Here is a 15,145-nt window from a genome sequence, read left to right on the forward strand (position 1 = left end):
TATAATATTATGCCACAAAACATGGGTTTCACAGTAATGAAGATGTCATATGAACATAAAACATGTATCTATTTGTAAAACTTGACCATGTAACTATCTCCAACCGTCCTCCTACCTGTCATTCAGACAACAATAGATGATGGGGTTGTACATCGTTGAGCTCATCGCGAGCCACATGATGGCCAGGTATAGCTGTTGGTAGAATTTCTGGTCCTTGTCCGGAAGAAAGATCTGTAGCAGGAAGTAGATATGATACGGCAACCAGCAAACTGCAAATGTGCAAACTACGACAATCATCATTTTCACCACCTGCAAAACATAATAGAACATAATAAAATGTTTAGAAATTTGATCCTCTCGTGCTGTGAAACATTTAAAGTAGCTATAATTAGGACAATTTATATATGCCAGACAGTTCTAAGTAATATTCACATGAAAAGTTATATATTTTGCTGGAGAGTACTGCAAGTATATAAGTAGTCATCAAAATCAATTATCTTCTTAAAAAAAAGGAAACATGTAAGACAACTCCTATTTTATTTATGAATAAATTGCATAAATGTGGGTAGGTTACCGTACAAGATTTTAGTTCTTGACCTAAAGCTATATAGAGGAAGTAAGCAGGCTGTAAATCATCACTTAGTAGCCTACAAAGAAGTCAGAATGATGGCAATCTGAGTCTGCCACATTGTAATTAGGATTGTGTTTTAATGGAAACAGGATGTTTGTGCCAATCACTGTAATCGGAATTGATGTAAGTTGGACAATCAAATTGCTCAGTTATTTATATATTTTGTTAGTTTTGTTTTGAAAAACACGTTCTAAAACACAACCAGTGCAATATATACCTAACAGAGCTGTTTCCAATAGTAAGCATTAGGCTTTTCTTTTTACTTATGTGTGTTTGTGGTATGTATAATATTTTTATGAATACGAATAAAGGGGCGCAAGAGAGACTTTTGTTTGTAAAGAGTACAGAAACCGCGGCAACAGAATGGCAAATAATTGTAGAGAAACAATGTAAAATATAAAAAATAAAATATGTGAAATATGTGGGGTCTTAACACAATTTTTACAGATGGCCTGTGACACAATCCTTGAACATTAATTATGACCTTTTTTTTTGTTTAAAAGGACACTACAGCTTAATATAGTTGTTTTGGTGCCTATAGCCTGTCCCTGCAGGTATTTCAATGTAAGCACTGAGCCAACTAGAGGTCCTTCCTGGGTCAGTGCTGCAGGGTGAAGCAATGGCATTAGCATCTCCATGGTCTGCATGGGTGCACTAAACGTTACCCATAGAGATGCATTGATTCAGTGCATCTCTATTAGGAGATGCTGATTGGCGCAGCGTGACATTTTACCGTGCATGCGCAATATCCCTTCCCCCCAAATGCTTTCCTATGTCATTGGCTTAAAACGTAAATGTTGATGTTCTCAGCCAAGGAAGCGGAGGGGACGGGGCCAGCTGAGGTGAACCTTGAACCTGTGCGATGCTGTAAAAAAGGTAAGTGTAAGTGTAAGTGTACAGCGCTATGGAATTTGTTGATGCTTTATAAATAACAAAAACAAAATAATAATTAATAATAACATTTTGAAAGTGTGCCAAGGGGGCCAGGGCCTAAACTGTATATTTGACACTATCTTCTGTTAGGTAAAATGTAATGGTAAAAATTAGTAGGTTGACTTTGAAACCTACCTCTAATACTGTGCTTACACTGCCTGAATGGTGTCAGGTGATAGATGTGAAGGGTATATATGTTTGGTTGGTACTAGATGCAGATTACATCTATAAAACTGAAAGCCCTATTCTGCACATATGACGCTGCCAATAAACACAAATGTGTATCCATTGCGCTGCCAAGAGTGTGAACAGAAGATGATATTAGCAGAAACTTCCATTCTCTCACAAGCAATGTTTGTTAGTGTAGAGCGACACAATCTAAACAGCTGCTCTTATCGCCCATAATGTTTGTAAGAATACATTTAACAAAACATTACTAGTTACTGGTCCCGGTGCATTGCTTGCTGTTAGCTGGCAAGCTTGTGATTGGCCATTTTGAAATATTTACCTTACGTTTTGCCACCACTTGCTCATGGTAACGATCGGAGGAGTCACCAGGTATTTCACTGGCCCAGAGGGTTAATCCAATAAAAGTGTACGCACAGCCTATCACCAAAAGGGGCAGAAAGTATATAAGACCAAAGACAGATACTTGGTACCTGAAAGAAAAATGGGGAAGGGATGAGTGTGTATCAGCATTGTTTCTCCAACGCTCAGTAAGGCAAAGTCATTTGACATTAACACAGTTCTTTTCGGTTTGAGAAATAGGTAGCATGGCACAGTATAACGTTTATTTGAAACAAAGCTGCATAGCCAGAACACAATAAAATAATTACAATAAGACAGTATGTGTGTTTATATCACTGCTCACTGATACCAACAAAGTAAAATAAATGTTTATATTTTTTGTTTGTGGGGGGTCGGGGGGGGGGGAATACTTAAGAGCTTTTCATGGACATCTCTTGTAATATTTCAGACACCGCCTAAAATATTAGACCTAAACAAACGTTATATTATTTCTAAAGTAGAAATAAACCAAAACAGAAAATTGAGCATGAGCTGCAAAATGAGAATTGACAAAAACATTATAAGTTTTCCTTTAGATTTGCCTCTGGTCAGGTCTCAAGTCCTACTTTAATAGTGCTAATTACAGAGGAAACCAATGCCATTTATATATCAGACTGATAGAATACAAAGACAGTGCAAGACGGGCTTTTACAGAAACCTGAGATGTCAATTCGGCCTCCAGCAATCCAGTTCTGAACTGCCTTTGTGAATGGGATCTGTCTGATAAAGTAATGTAATAGGTTAACTCTAAAATGCAAAAGGGAGCTAATATTTGTTTGAGGCCTGTGTAGGACTATCCAAAAGGCAACCTACTGAATCACCGACCTTCTTAGTGTTCTCATAAATTTAGTTTGAGAAGCAGAAAAACTATTTTGTCACATATAGTAGATGTAAAAAAATAGATAAATAACAATGGTTAATTATTTTGCTTTTGGATGTTTGTAACCTAATGTATCTTTATAAATTTGCAACAGAATGCAACAAATAAAGTATCTGTAATACAAAAATACAAGTTTGGACCACCCAGGTGCAGTGTATAGAAATAAAAAGGATAATTACTTCCTTTTAGTCAGGTGCTTCCCTTATCACTCCTGAGGAAGTCTGGGAACACAGACGAAACGCGTAGAGAGACTAATTTATTTGTATTTGTATTTTTATTTTTTCTGTTTTCCTGCCTGACATCTCTACAAGGATTATTTTACTCCATACCGATGGGACAAACAGAATTGTACTGATGGGCCTTTTTATACCTTTTATATTGTAAGTGCAACAATTAAAAGCTGATGTATACTTTATAACAGTGCTATACTATGTTACTTTCTATTTCTTACATGTAACATCTACCATTTAAATCATGAGGAATTCGTGAGAATCTACTCAATTGATGAGCCCGAAAACCACTTCCATTTTGTGAGTGTGATTTATAAATAAGGGGCCACTTGAGAATTTACGTTAATCCCCTATGAGCATGTTCTTTCTTTATTTTATAGGTTTAGGTATATCCTATTTTGTTTCCAAATAAAGCATCTGGCCATATGTCCCATGGAGTAATTACACCAACTATCTTTAAAATGCAGGTCCACTTACAGTAATTGCAGGATGTGAGGCTCAAAGGTGAGGCCAGAATCAAGTATGACCCCAAGACAGTGCGCTTGCAAGGATGGACTACCACTAACTTGAAGGGAGAGAGGGAGAGTGAAAGAGGAGGATGTTGCACTGCGTGAGGCAAATGGTGGTCACACCAGATACTGACTGGTTTCCAGACCCCCCTTCCCTCCACCAATACAGTAAAACTGCACATTTTTGAGAGACCTTTTATAGTGGCCAGCCTAAGGCACACCTGTGCAATAATCATGCTGTCTAATCAGCATCTTGATATGTCACACCTGTGAGGTGGATGGATTATCTTGTCAAAGGAGAAGTGCTCACTAACACAGAATTAGACAGATTTGTGAACAATATTTGACAGAAATAGGTCTTTTGTGTACATAGAAAAAGTCTTAGATCTTTGAGTTCAGCTCATGAAAAATGGGGGCAAAAACTAAAGTTTTGTGTGCATAATTTTGTTCGGTGTACGTCCTTCTAAAATGGAATGCATATGCCTTCTGTTTAATATTTTAAATGGTTCTGCAGTTTAATATGATTTGATAACACATTTTTAATAATCTAAATTTTAGCAATGGATTCTAACTTTACGAACTTGTCCATTTGAGGAACTGATCTTAACATTTTTTTCACACTGTATTTTGAAAAGGAGAGACTAGTGGATAGAAGGCATCCAAGTGCACACTTTGAGATAGTACCCTCTCAGCAGAAGAAATAGAAAATCTAACCGCAAATGTGTGAAGTTGTTTAAAAGAGCAAAGTATACCTGATGCCTATTTTCTAAGTACCCTCATGAGTAAATGCTAGAGAACCTTTTTTTTAATACCCTGACTTAAAGGACCACTAAACCAAGGGGTCTGGATACAGAGTTCCTGTCCTTTTATCCCTTTAATATAAAACATTGCAGTTTTTTTAGAAACTGAAATTTTTCCATTGCAGGGTTAAACACCCCTCTCATGACTGTCTACCAAACACTAGAGTTGCTTCCCCAGGAACAACCGAGTACAACTAGGTCAGGTGACCAATGCAGCTCAAAGGAAAGCATCAAACTCAATGCTTTCCCATGAGGATCATTTTGATGCGTGGGCGGCACTCGCTGCTAATGAGCATTAGTCTCTAATGCTCCTCTAAGAGTATTTATGAGGGGTTACTGAACTCCGTATTGTAGTTAATATATATCCATATCACTACATTACCCCTTAAGGACCAAACTTCTGGAATAAAAGGGAATCATGACATGTCACACATGTCATGTGTCCTTAAGGCGTTAAAGGACCACTATAGGCACCCAGACCACTTCAGCTCAATGAAGTGGCCTGGGTGCCAGGTCCCTCTAGTTTTAACCCTGCAGCTGCAAACATAGCAGTTTTAGAGAAACTGCTATGTTTACACTGCAGGGTTAATCCAGCCTCTAGTGACTGTCTCACTGACAGCCACTAGAGGCGCTTCCGCGATTTACACAGAGTAAATCACAATTAATTGATGCTGGACGTCCTCAGGGACCTCCAGATTCAAAAAAGATCCCCACAGGAAAGCACTGAGTAATGCTATCCAATGGTCGGGTTTGAATGCATGCGCATTCGGCTCCACTCAGGAGCTGACATCGATGGAGGAGGAGAGGTCACCAGTGCCGAGGGAGCCCTGCGCTGGATTAAGGTAAACAAATAAATGGTTATTTAACCATTTATCTGCCACGGAATGGAGCCCTAGTCACCATTTAGGTGACTAGGGCTCTATAGCGTTAGGAATACATATTCGTATTTCTAACACTATAGTGTTCCTTTAAAGAAAACAGATGATTTTAAGAAATAATCCAACTCAGTCTATAGCCCTTGGATATATTATGATCAATTTTGAAATTTGGCTTTAAATTTGCTATGATTCGGAGTTCAGTGAATAATCCCGTGTGTGATTTGTTGTGGGGCTGTGCAATGTATTATTCATTGTATATAAATGCATAAAATAGTTCCATGGCAATATAATTCAAACACCTCATCTTACAGATGTATTTGTGTTAAGTGGTATAGTGTGTGTGAGTGAGTGAGGTTGGTTATATTTGTGTGGATTTCCAGTGTGTGAATGCAGGATCATATTTGTGTAGAGTACCAGTGTGAGAAAGCAGTGTGCATGTATGCAGGTGTATATGGGTGCATTGTGTTTGCCTATCACAGTTAATCCCTACTAGTTCACTCCATCTAGCTCCTCGCATCTCTTTCCATCTGCCACACCCCCATTATGTCCCTGGCCATTTCCCCAATTTGTGTAATTCTGTCCATTGCCCCACTTTCATTTGTCTCTTAGCCCTTCTATGTTTCCCTGAGTGAGAGTCATATCCTGCTACTTCATCAGACATCCCAGCATCCGGCACTGAAGTGGAGTCCTGTCAAAGTGTGCTTGATCTCAGAACTCTCACTGACTTGCCACTCTGTCGGATGCGCTAGTGCTTCTATCAAAATATAAGAGTATAGATTGTGGTGGCCTGACATCCTATATAAATTAATTCCAGGCACCCCAACGCCTGTTTTTGGCTGGCACCATCTTGTGGGAACACCTGTCCTGCTGCCCCCCCAGCCCCCCTTTTGGTCCTGGCCTGTGTGAAAATGAGGTCCATCACCTCTCCATAGAATAAGTTCTCTCTTCAGTTTTATCCATCACTTTACACAGAGCTCTGCACTGCGAAACTTACATCAGAACATCAGATACATACATCATAACACACTACCTGTATTACCTTTAAATACCAAGTGCCTGAATTATCATCAAAGCAAGATATATCTGTAGATATATTCTTTATGAAATGTACATGAATAGAATCTGCAACTCATGGGACTAGTGAGATTTACCAAACTCCAGTGACTGCAGTTTCCTATATTGATAGTAGTGTCCTATTTGTCCTCTTTTTTTATGGTCCCAAGACAGTTATATGGCCAAAATGTATTTTTTGCTGTCTGCTTGAGAGGAGTACAGTCACAGCATTGCCTTACATAGATAATTCTTCTGACTAAGCAAACTGACAACTCTACGCACACTTTAACCAGATGTGGCTTTTTGTGATTGAACAGACACTCATTGGAGGAGATTTATTAGAGTGTTGTTGACACTTTCTGTCAAATCTTTGCCAATTTTTTGGCACAATTTATTAAATCTGCCAGTTTTTTTTTTTTTTATCTGTTAAACCTTAACAGTCACTTTTTTGTATTTGCCATTTTTTCATCAATGCAACAAATGTATGACGATTTACACCCCTTTTTCAAACAGAAACGTGGCAGACTTTTTTTTTTTTGGTTTGTGAAATGGAAATTTAAGCAAAACAGGTGGACTTCCCTGTAAAGAAAACCTCCACCGTTCAGATCACTTTAATAAATAGAATCAAAATAAAGACATTATTTAGTTGTTCTAACCAGCAATCATATTTTCTTTCCCATTCATAATTTTCTTTTTTTTGTGTCACAGATGGAACTCCATTGACCTTTTTTTTTGCTTTGTGATTCATCCATATGGCAATTCGTAGTTGCGGAATTTTCAGATGAATTGTTATTGAAATTGTGTGTTTTAATTATAACTCTGTTTATAATGACTAGCATCACTGCTGTACCTACAGATGTAATGATGCAGGATCTTACTGTACCCCATACAGAAATCCTGCATAAGATTAAGTGAGATTTATGGAGTTTTTGCCTCCAAGGTGCTGTGGACTGTTACTCCTATCACTCTCAGCTGCCTTTGACTGCAACAATTTACATGTATACCATCTGCAGCAACCAATACCTAAACATCATTAGCATTTAGCCATCATTTGCATTACTTAGATTCTTTATGTGCACGTATTATTGGCATTCTGTGCAGCCTTTCTCTAAATGCTAGTGTAGGCTTGGAATGATTGGCTAGTGTATAGCTTCCTGGGAATTCTGCGCCCTAGGACATATTTTATATATTCTGACTTCCAGTTGTCCTTGTCACCCTAGCAGAAATATGGCAGTTTGCCTCAGCCTAGCAGCAGTTTATACTGGCATCCAATCTCTCCCCAAGACAGATCGGCAGACAGGCAGCAGATTGAAGTCTTACGCATTCAGAATTCCTGGTAGATGCATGATCTAACCATTTATCTCCCTTGTATATATTTGGTGAACATTAGTGTTTTCATTTGCATTTGATTCTCATTTACAACAATGTTATAAGTCCCTTCAGTATGACTGGAGCCTCAGTAAATAAAAGCAACGTGATGTTCAGAATTAATCTAATCCTTTTTTAGTGCTGAATACATGGGACAGGCATGGGGCAAACATCACTGCTTTCTGAGGTATTTCTCCTCCTGTATTCATTGGTAATCAAGTCCTACAATCAAGACACTTGGCAAAAATATTCAAAAGTGCCGCAAGACTGCTTGTGCATCATATTGCTACTGATAATTTTGAAGCACAAATTGCAGACTTTTGGGTCTATGATCAAATTTGTTTGCGGAGGAAAACTCAAACAAATCCTCTCACTGAAAACATCACCCTTGCAATAAAAATCCAGTGGTACAGCATCAAAAGAACACTCCAAATAACATAACCACTACAGAGCGTAGTGGTGTACTGGCACACCACCAGTACAGTAAGTATTTAAACTGTTTGGTAATAGTCTGACTTAGTTGGGGTCACCAGGTGCCACTCTCACCCTCTCAGCAGGAAGTGAGAGTTGGAAGCTTGTGTTAAAATCTCCTGAGCTTCTTCTTGCAGTCTAACGCCTGCTCATTGAGAGAGCATCAGTTAATTGTTCTACTTGTTGTTCTAATTACCCAATCAGGTAAGAAGTCATACCATTATTAGATGGTTGGACAACTTACATTGGAAGGTACCAAGGCACAACAATCACTGTACTTTTTATGGTGCTTGGAATGTTCCTTTAACCCCTTCCCAACCAATTACGTACCAGGAACCACGTCCGCCAAAAAATGGTCGGTAATGACCGCGGACGTGCCTGGTATGTCATTAACTAAATCACCACTTACCTGATCGCTGGCGATCCCCTGCCGGCGATCGCGATGCTGGGGTCTGCCTGGGAGCTCAGACAGACCCCCACTGCCCGATCCGGCCCTGTATTCTGATATTAATATTCATATATATTTAAATCAAAATACATTTAGAATGACTTCATATAACACAGAGCATCGCAGGTACATTACTTTATCTATATGCTTGCTAGTGATTTGGTCAGCACAGTGTGTACAACAAACTTTACTTCCGCCCTGAAGCAAGCCTCTTAAGGCACACCATTGAAAGACAGATCCTTATTATTTGTATAAGTTTAGCAAGAGTACTTGTGGGTGATTTAAGGATTATATATGAGTAGTGACAAGTAAAAGTTGAAAAATCTCCAATCTTTCTCCTGACTGGGCTTTATCTAGGGTAGCCATTGGGAATGATTCTGAAGTTTTCATGGCCAACTTAAACATTAAACGAGCTGCTGTACTGCACTTTCTTTTAGACACCCCTGGCAGTCTGAAGAACAGAGAATGCACACTCAGGCCCTTGAAAGCTGCCCAAGGCATCTCTGTCTTCAAATATCATTAGTAAAGAGAGTGTGGAAATGTATAGCGAAGAGATAAGTATTCCTTCATTCCTGCAAGCAATTCTCCAGAGGACAGAACTTTACATTGCATTACCATCGACTGAAGTGTTCCAAATAGGTTTATGAGTTTCTAAGAAAGTACATACAGCATTAGTCCTCTCCAATATATATAAGAAACTGCAACTCAGCGTCAAACTGGCTCATCAGAATACCTAGTTAAAATTTCCATTTGGTGGATTATTGGTAGCAAACTGGCTCGACTTGCACAATCATTTAACATGTGGAGGCCTATTACAAAGATGTACAAACTTTTGGCACATGGAATGCCATAATCACTATGGTGGAGTGAGTACTCTGTGGACAAGCCACCTCCAACTTAAATAAGTATATGATAAAGGAAAACAAGACCCAGCTTTGAGAGAAAGGTGATATGGAATACTTGGGGTAAAACAGACTGGAGGAGAGAAAATTTGGGAATCTAAACCTGGAAATTGAGGGAAACATTATACAGAAAGTAATGGTAAAGAGACGAGGGGAAAAGGTTGGTGAAACACAGACTGGAGGATTTATATAGAATTAAGGGTGGAATAAATGTGAATATTTTGGGAAGAGTTGGATCAGAAGACATCAACTAGTGCATAGAGTGCCAAGTCAAAAAGTGCAATTAACTGAAGTAAGCAGACTGCCAGAAATAACTGCTTCAACAATATTTAACTAGGTACAAGTATCCCGTTACGGGTAGTGTTTGTGCTTACACACACATCTCAGTGTCTGCGTGCTTCCATTAAGTCTTCCATGCTTCCATGAATTCCTTGTGCAGAAATCTGTGAGTGCTTATATGCATACATGAGCTGAATGTATGTGTGCATGCTACAATTACTTCAGGTAAGCAGGTATCTTTGTATCTTGGATCAAGTAGCTAGATTAGTGATATTAGAGATATTAGGTATATATTGGATGAAATGGTAAAGAAAAGAGAAACCTCATAGTATTGACTAGCGTGCATAATTAAATATTGGATGAGATGAATAAAAATTATTCTACTAGAAACGTGAGTGAAATTTACAAAATTGCGGCAACTTTCCCCGAGGCCAATTAAATCACCAAGAATATTCTTTTTGTTTCCAATGTGATTAGAGCATTTTGATACATTTGTGTTAGCAACCATCAGTAACTGTGAGTACATCTGCTCTCTCATCTTTGGGGATAGTGAAGCTATACAGATATTGCAAGAGGATCCCTGGAGAAGCTCTAAGCTGCCTCTGGACCATAACCTTGCTGATGGCAGATGGAAGCTAAATGTGGACCTGCATGTCTATATACAGTATATATGGATGTTGGAGTATCTACATCTTTTTATACATATGTACCATGTTTGAATAGTTTGAGATGTTTGTTAGTGTGCCTCTGTGTGTACATGTGTATGTACCTCCTTAAACCTGTATGAAAGCCTGCAAAAGATGTTGCTGGGGAATGATTGGATTTGCAAAGTAATCATTGTTCCAGCTTATCCCACATTAAATAATGCTCTTTTGTATCATTAGCCGACATCTCTTACATCTGCTTATTGAAACAAAAACTAGACACCAAACACAGAGGCATTATTGAAGATCAACTCAGTAACTTAGGTCTATTATCATTAATGGGAAAAGACGGCAGAATCATACAATAAACAAGCAGGGTTATCTAATAAAGAAAGAGGGTTAATCCAACCAAAAGAAAACCAGCGTGTTCATAAAAAACTAGAATAGTTACAGTAACGTTTGCTGTGCTTTCACCCTCTCTGATCAAATAAAAATAAATAAATAAAATAAAGCTAAAGCTGGCATAGGCAAGAATAAAAATTGCATTGTTACAGTTAATGTAAAAATGAATACAACATGTTTAATGATTTACTCTCTTATGACATGTAGATGTATGTAATTACTGTCAATAATGTAACTATCTGCAAAACCCCTGCTGTTCTAATTAGGATGACAACAGTAAAAGTAACTTCTATAGAAATTCATATAAGTTATTCATACTTGTCAGTGGGAGCCTGAGAGTTAGTTGGAAAATGCTATATTTTCCCTTCTGAACCATTAGCAATATGTGCCCAATGCATGTCTTACTGGCTCTCGGTCTAGGTTTTACATGGGAGCTATGGAGCCAGTGAACTGTGCATCCTATTCATGATATGCCTATTATTATTCCTTCTTATTCCCATATGACTGAGCTGTAGTCTAGCACCCCTGCCTACAAGAAAGTGCAGAACCCTTTTAACATCATGGAATGTCATCTGCATTCCTCCCAATCTCTGGAAAATGCTCCAGTGCTCCTAATGTTAGTGTCAGTGATGCAGAATGAATGTAACAAGTAATCGAAGTTCACAGTGTTATATTCATATTGAATATCAATCAATGTGCTGGGTGTTGGGACCATCAGCAGGTAACTCAGAATATCAAATCACGTCTCACCATGCAGGATCCCTGCTGCCTTGTATTACCGATGGTGATCAAATACAGGTCTCTGTAAATCACTGGCAGTATTTAAGTTATGATAATATGACAATATTCTGCATCTATCTGTCTATCAATCTACCTATCAATCTACCTATCAATCTACTTACCTATCTACCTACCTATCTATCTACCTACCTACCTACCTACCTATCTATCTATCTATCTACACACTGTAATCCATAGTTACTACTCATGCATGCTCACAGCTAAGTGTTTAGGCTCTCTAGGAAAATATTAGACCATGTAATCACTAAAACTCGGCATGTCTATGAGACCAAACGTAAGACAAAAATCTGTTATGCAGCAAAAAAAGAGACTTGTATAAGAAAATAAACAAAGACAATAGAACAACTGGAAAAGAATGGTGAAGTATGCTAAAATGTAGGACATCAGAGAAGTGAAAATACAGAGAATGGGGTAAAGGATAATAGAGAGTGTGTGGGGGAAAGACACAGGTTAAGGAAAGGGTATACAAATTGGGATGAAATAAACTGCAATAAAACTAGAGTGGGTGAGGGTGAGGGGGAGGGAGGGGGAGAAACAAGTAAGTAGTTTGACATAAAGCAATTTGACATAAATGGGACCCATGTGACACCCAGACACTGCTTCCCTCTTAATCCACGTTAATAGTGTAGATTTAACACATCTGCAATACCATTACCAACTTAATCCAATCTGGAAGGACACTTAGCCAATCAAGGTGGGATGCAAGTGACACTAATAATGTAGTAGTAAGTATTAATATCACATTATCTGCGTAGATAAGGAGGGAGTAGCCTTTGTATATATTTATTTATTGTTATTGTTTTGCTTAGATAACTCTTTTAAAGGACATTGAAGGCATTATAACTACTTCATCTCATAGAATTGGTTATAGTGCTTTGAGTTACCTGGCACTGTACTCATCTTTAAAGTTCCCTCTGTGAATCCATTGGGAAACAGCAGAGGCAAGAAGCTCCACAAAAAGGAGCCCTCTTAGTCTGGTTGATGGGGTCTAATCATATAGCACAACTGCATATTAGGTTGATAGCAGCCATACAGTTTTGTGAAGAAGACTACACAGTTTTTGTTCGAACTGCCAATTAACAAACTATCAAATTCCATTACAAATCATTCTAAATACATAGCCACCCTATAATAAAGCATACAAAAATATGTGTAATATAATACAGATAAGTGAAAGTGAGATTAATATCCATTCAGTAAATTAGTAGTTAATCAGGCAGTGGTATATGAGTGCAGATATAATCCCTCATTATTCTGTCTGATAGTTGTTGAAGAGTCCAACACGGTGCCCGGAGAATGCTTGCTATAATACATATTGTAAACATATTTTAAATATGTTGATGCTTGTTGGAAGTCACTTGTCGAACACAGTTTTCAAACAATGTCAAAGACTGTAAATGGGATGAAGATTTTGTCTGGGACACTAACCTTTCTGGATGTTAGCCTTTACTGCTTTACTTTGGCGTTGTGGTACAGTTTTGTTTATAGATTTAAGTAGAATCTCTTGCATGATTACCCTGTATATTGCTTTATTCACTCGTCTTTCACTTTTACGATACACACCAAGAACAGACAAATGCTGAATGATTTGTGCTTTGTTCTCAGATCATTTGAACATTCTTAGGATATTAAACTTGAAAATGGAAACTGACACTCAGACTTGTTGCTCACTGTGACTAGAGGGATTTCAGCTTGTGGCGGATCGTCTGGCATCCTGACTGGGTGCCTCTGCCAATCGCTGCTTCCTAGTAGCCTGGAGTACTATAAGCACTGCACCGGACACCATAAGCACCGTAGCCCCTTAGCCACCGCAGCTTGGCTAGGATCTCGCCGTCCTTCACACACCCTGGACCCAAGACCAGGATCCAGCTTCCAGTGGGTAGTCCTCTCCTCCAATAGAGTGTAGCAATATGCTCTTAAAAGAGCAAGTGATTAAAATCCCAGGGGAGTATAGTGATATATCAATCCCCAGAGTGAATATAGCTGTCCCCTCCACACATGAGACAAGGCTCTATGTTGAGGGTGAAGAGAAACTCGTTTATTGGTAGCCACAACTGGCCTTATATGCAAGACCCCATGCAAGGAGCACACCACAGTAGAAACAAATACATGATTACATTGGCTCTCAGATCCAGGACACTCCCATGCATACTGAGACAATACGTCCCCTGTGCCTGGGAGATAATTGAGTCATGGACTGCACTAACTCAATTATCTCCAGTAAGAAAAAAAAAACATTTCAGCAATACCCCAAAGGTACCCCTAACACCCATGGAAACCGCATAACAGTCATATCTCCTAATAGCCCCGATCTGGGGGACCAACATATCTAAAAAGCACCCAGATCGGTTCAGGGGTTCAGGATTTCTATGGAAGTCTTGTTTTGACCGACCGCACACGAGGCTCCTTCCCAAAAGAGTTCTACGAATTCAGGCTGTGCGATCAGTCTCTTTCGGGAATACCCAATATAGTAAAAAATACCGAACGTAACAGTTCGTGGGTAGGTTCAGTCTATATCCCTCATTCGGGAGCTTGCCTCCACTGAACGCCGCCCTTCCCATACGAATCAAGCCGAACATATGTAGAGAATAAAGTCCCAGCCGTGTTCGCGCCGTCAAGTGTCTGATTATAGTTCCATGCACTCGATGGTCAAACACTGCTCTATGTGTTCGCGGCTAAAGATGGCTGCTGCCATGTGTTCACACATACGAATGACTGCAACCCAGCTAACCACTTAGAATGTTGTGGTTAGTGAGGTCAATTGGGTAAATAAGCAGCACACGACTGTTCTGGGGTGGTCTGTCCGTTCGGCAGTTTGTTCGCTATACGAACAGCATTAATCTGATCCGTTCAGCAAGCCCCAAATACCGAACCATACAGTACAAAAGGCATGAACAAAGCCTTTCCATAGTCCTGAACCAAAATCTAATACAAGGGCCAAAATCCTGAGGCAAGAGGTTGGCAAGCAGGCCCCTCCAAGAACCAGTGGCGAGGTTACTTTTGCCACACAGCTAAAACCCAATGACAAGGCCTTTGAGATTCTGAATGATCATCTAGTTTTGTTGTATATTTTGTAGAAGATGATTGACTAGTATCTCTCTTGTGGACTGCCCTGTAGTTGAGATTGATCTGATGTGCTTATGGTATAAGTTCATTCCATAGACCTCAAATCCATTTGAGACATCCTTAGTGGGAACTAAAATTAGAGCATTCTATTAAGCATGTCCCTGTTCTCAATAACACTTGTCTTTATTTTGATGTAATTTAGTAAAGTTTTTCCCACAGTGCAGTCTGAGAATTGTCATGCTTTCTAATATTCTATCAAATGGCACATTTTAAATAACAGTTC

General features: G+C 39.0%; 1 protein-coding gene across 1 annotated transcript in view; it reads right to left on the reverse strand.

Annotated features, from left to right (window-relative positions):
- The window catches only part of LOC134603055 (substance-P receptor), a 226,122-nt gene that overhangs the window by 4,233 nt on the left and 206,744 nt on the right, over positions 1-15,145 (reverse strand). The window contains exons 3-4 of the mRNA XM_063448667.1: positions 2,073-2,223; positions 116-309 (exon numbers count right to left, since the gene is read on the reverse strand). Of these exons, the coding sequence (XP_063304737.1) occupies positions 116-309; positions 2,073-2,223 (345 nt within the window). The remainder of the gene's footprint in view (positions 1-115; positions 310-2,072; positions 2,224-15,145) is intronic.

Source organism: Pelobates fuscus, chromosome 3 (assembly GCF_036172605.1).
Source record: "Pelobates fuscus isolate aPelFus1 chromosome 3, aPelFus1.pri, whole genome shotgun sequence".
NCBI lineage: Eukaryota > Metazoa > Chordata > Amphibia > Anura > Pelobatidae > Pelobates > Pelobates fuscus.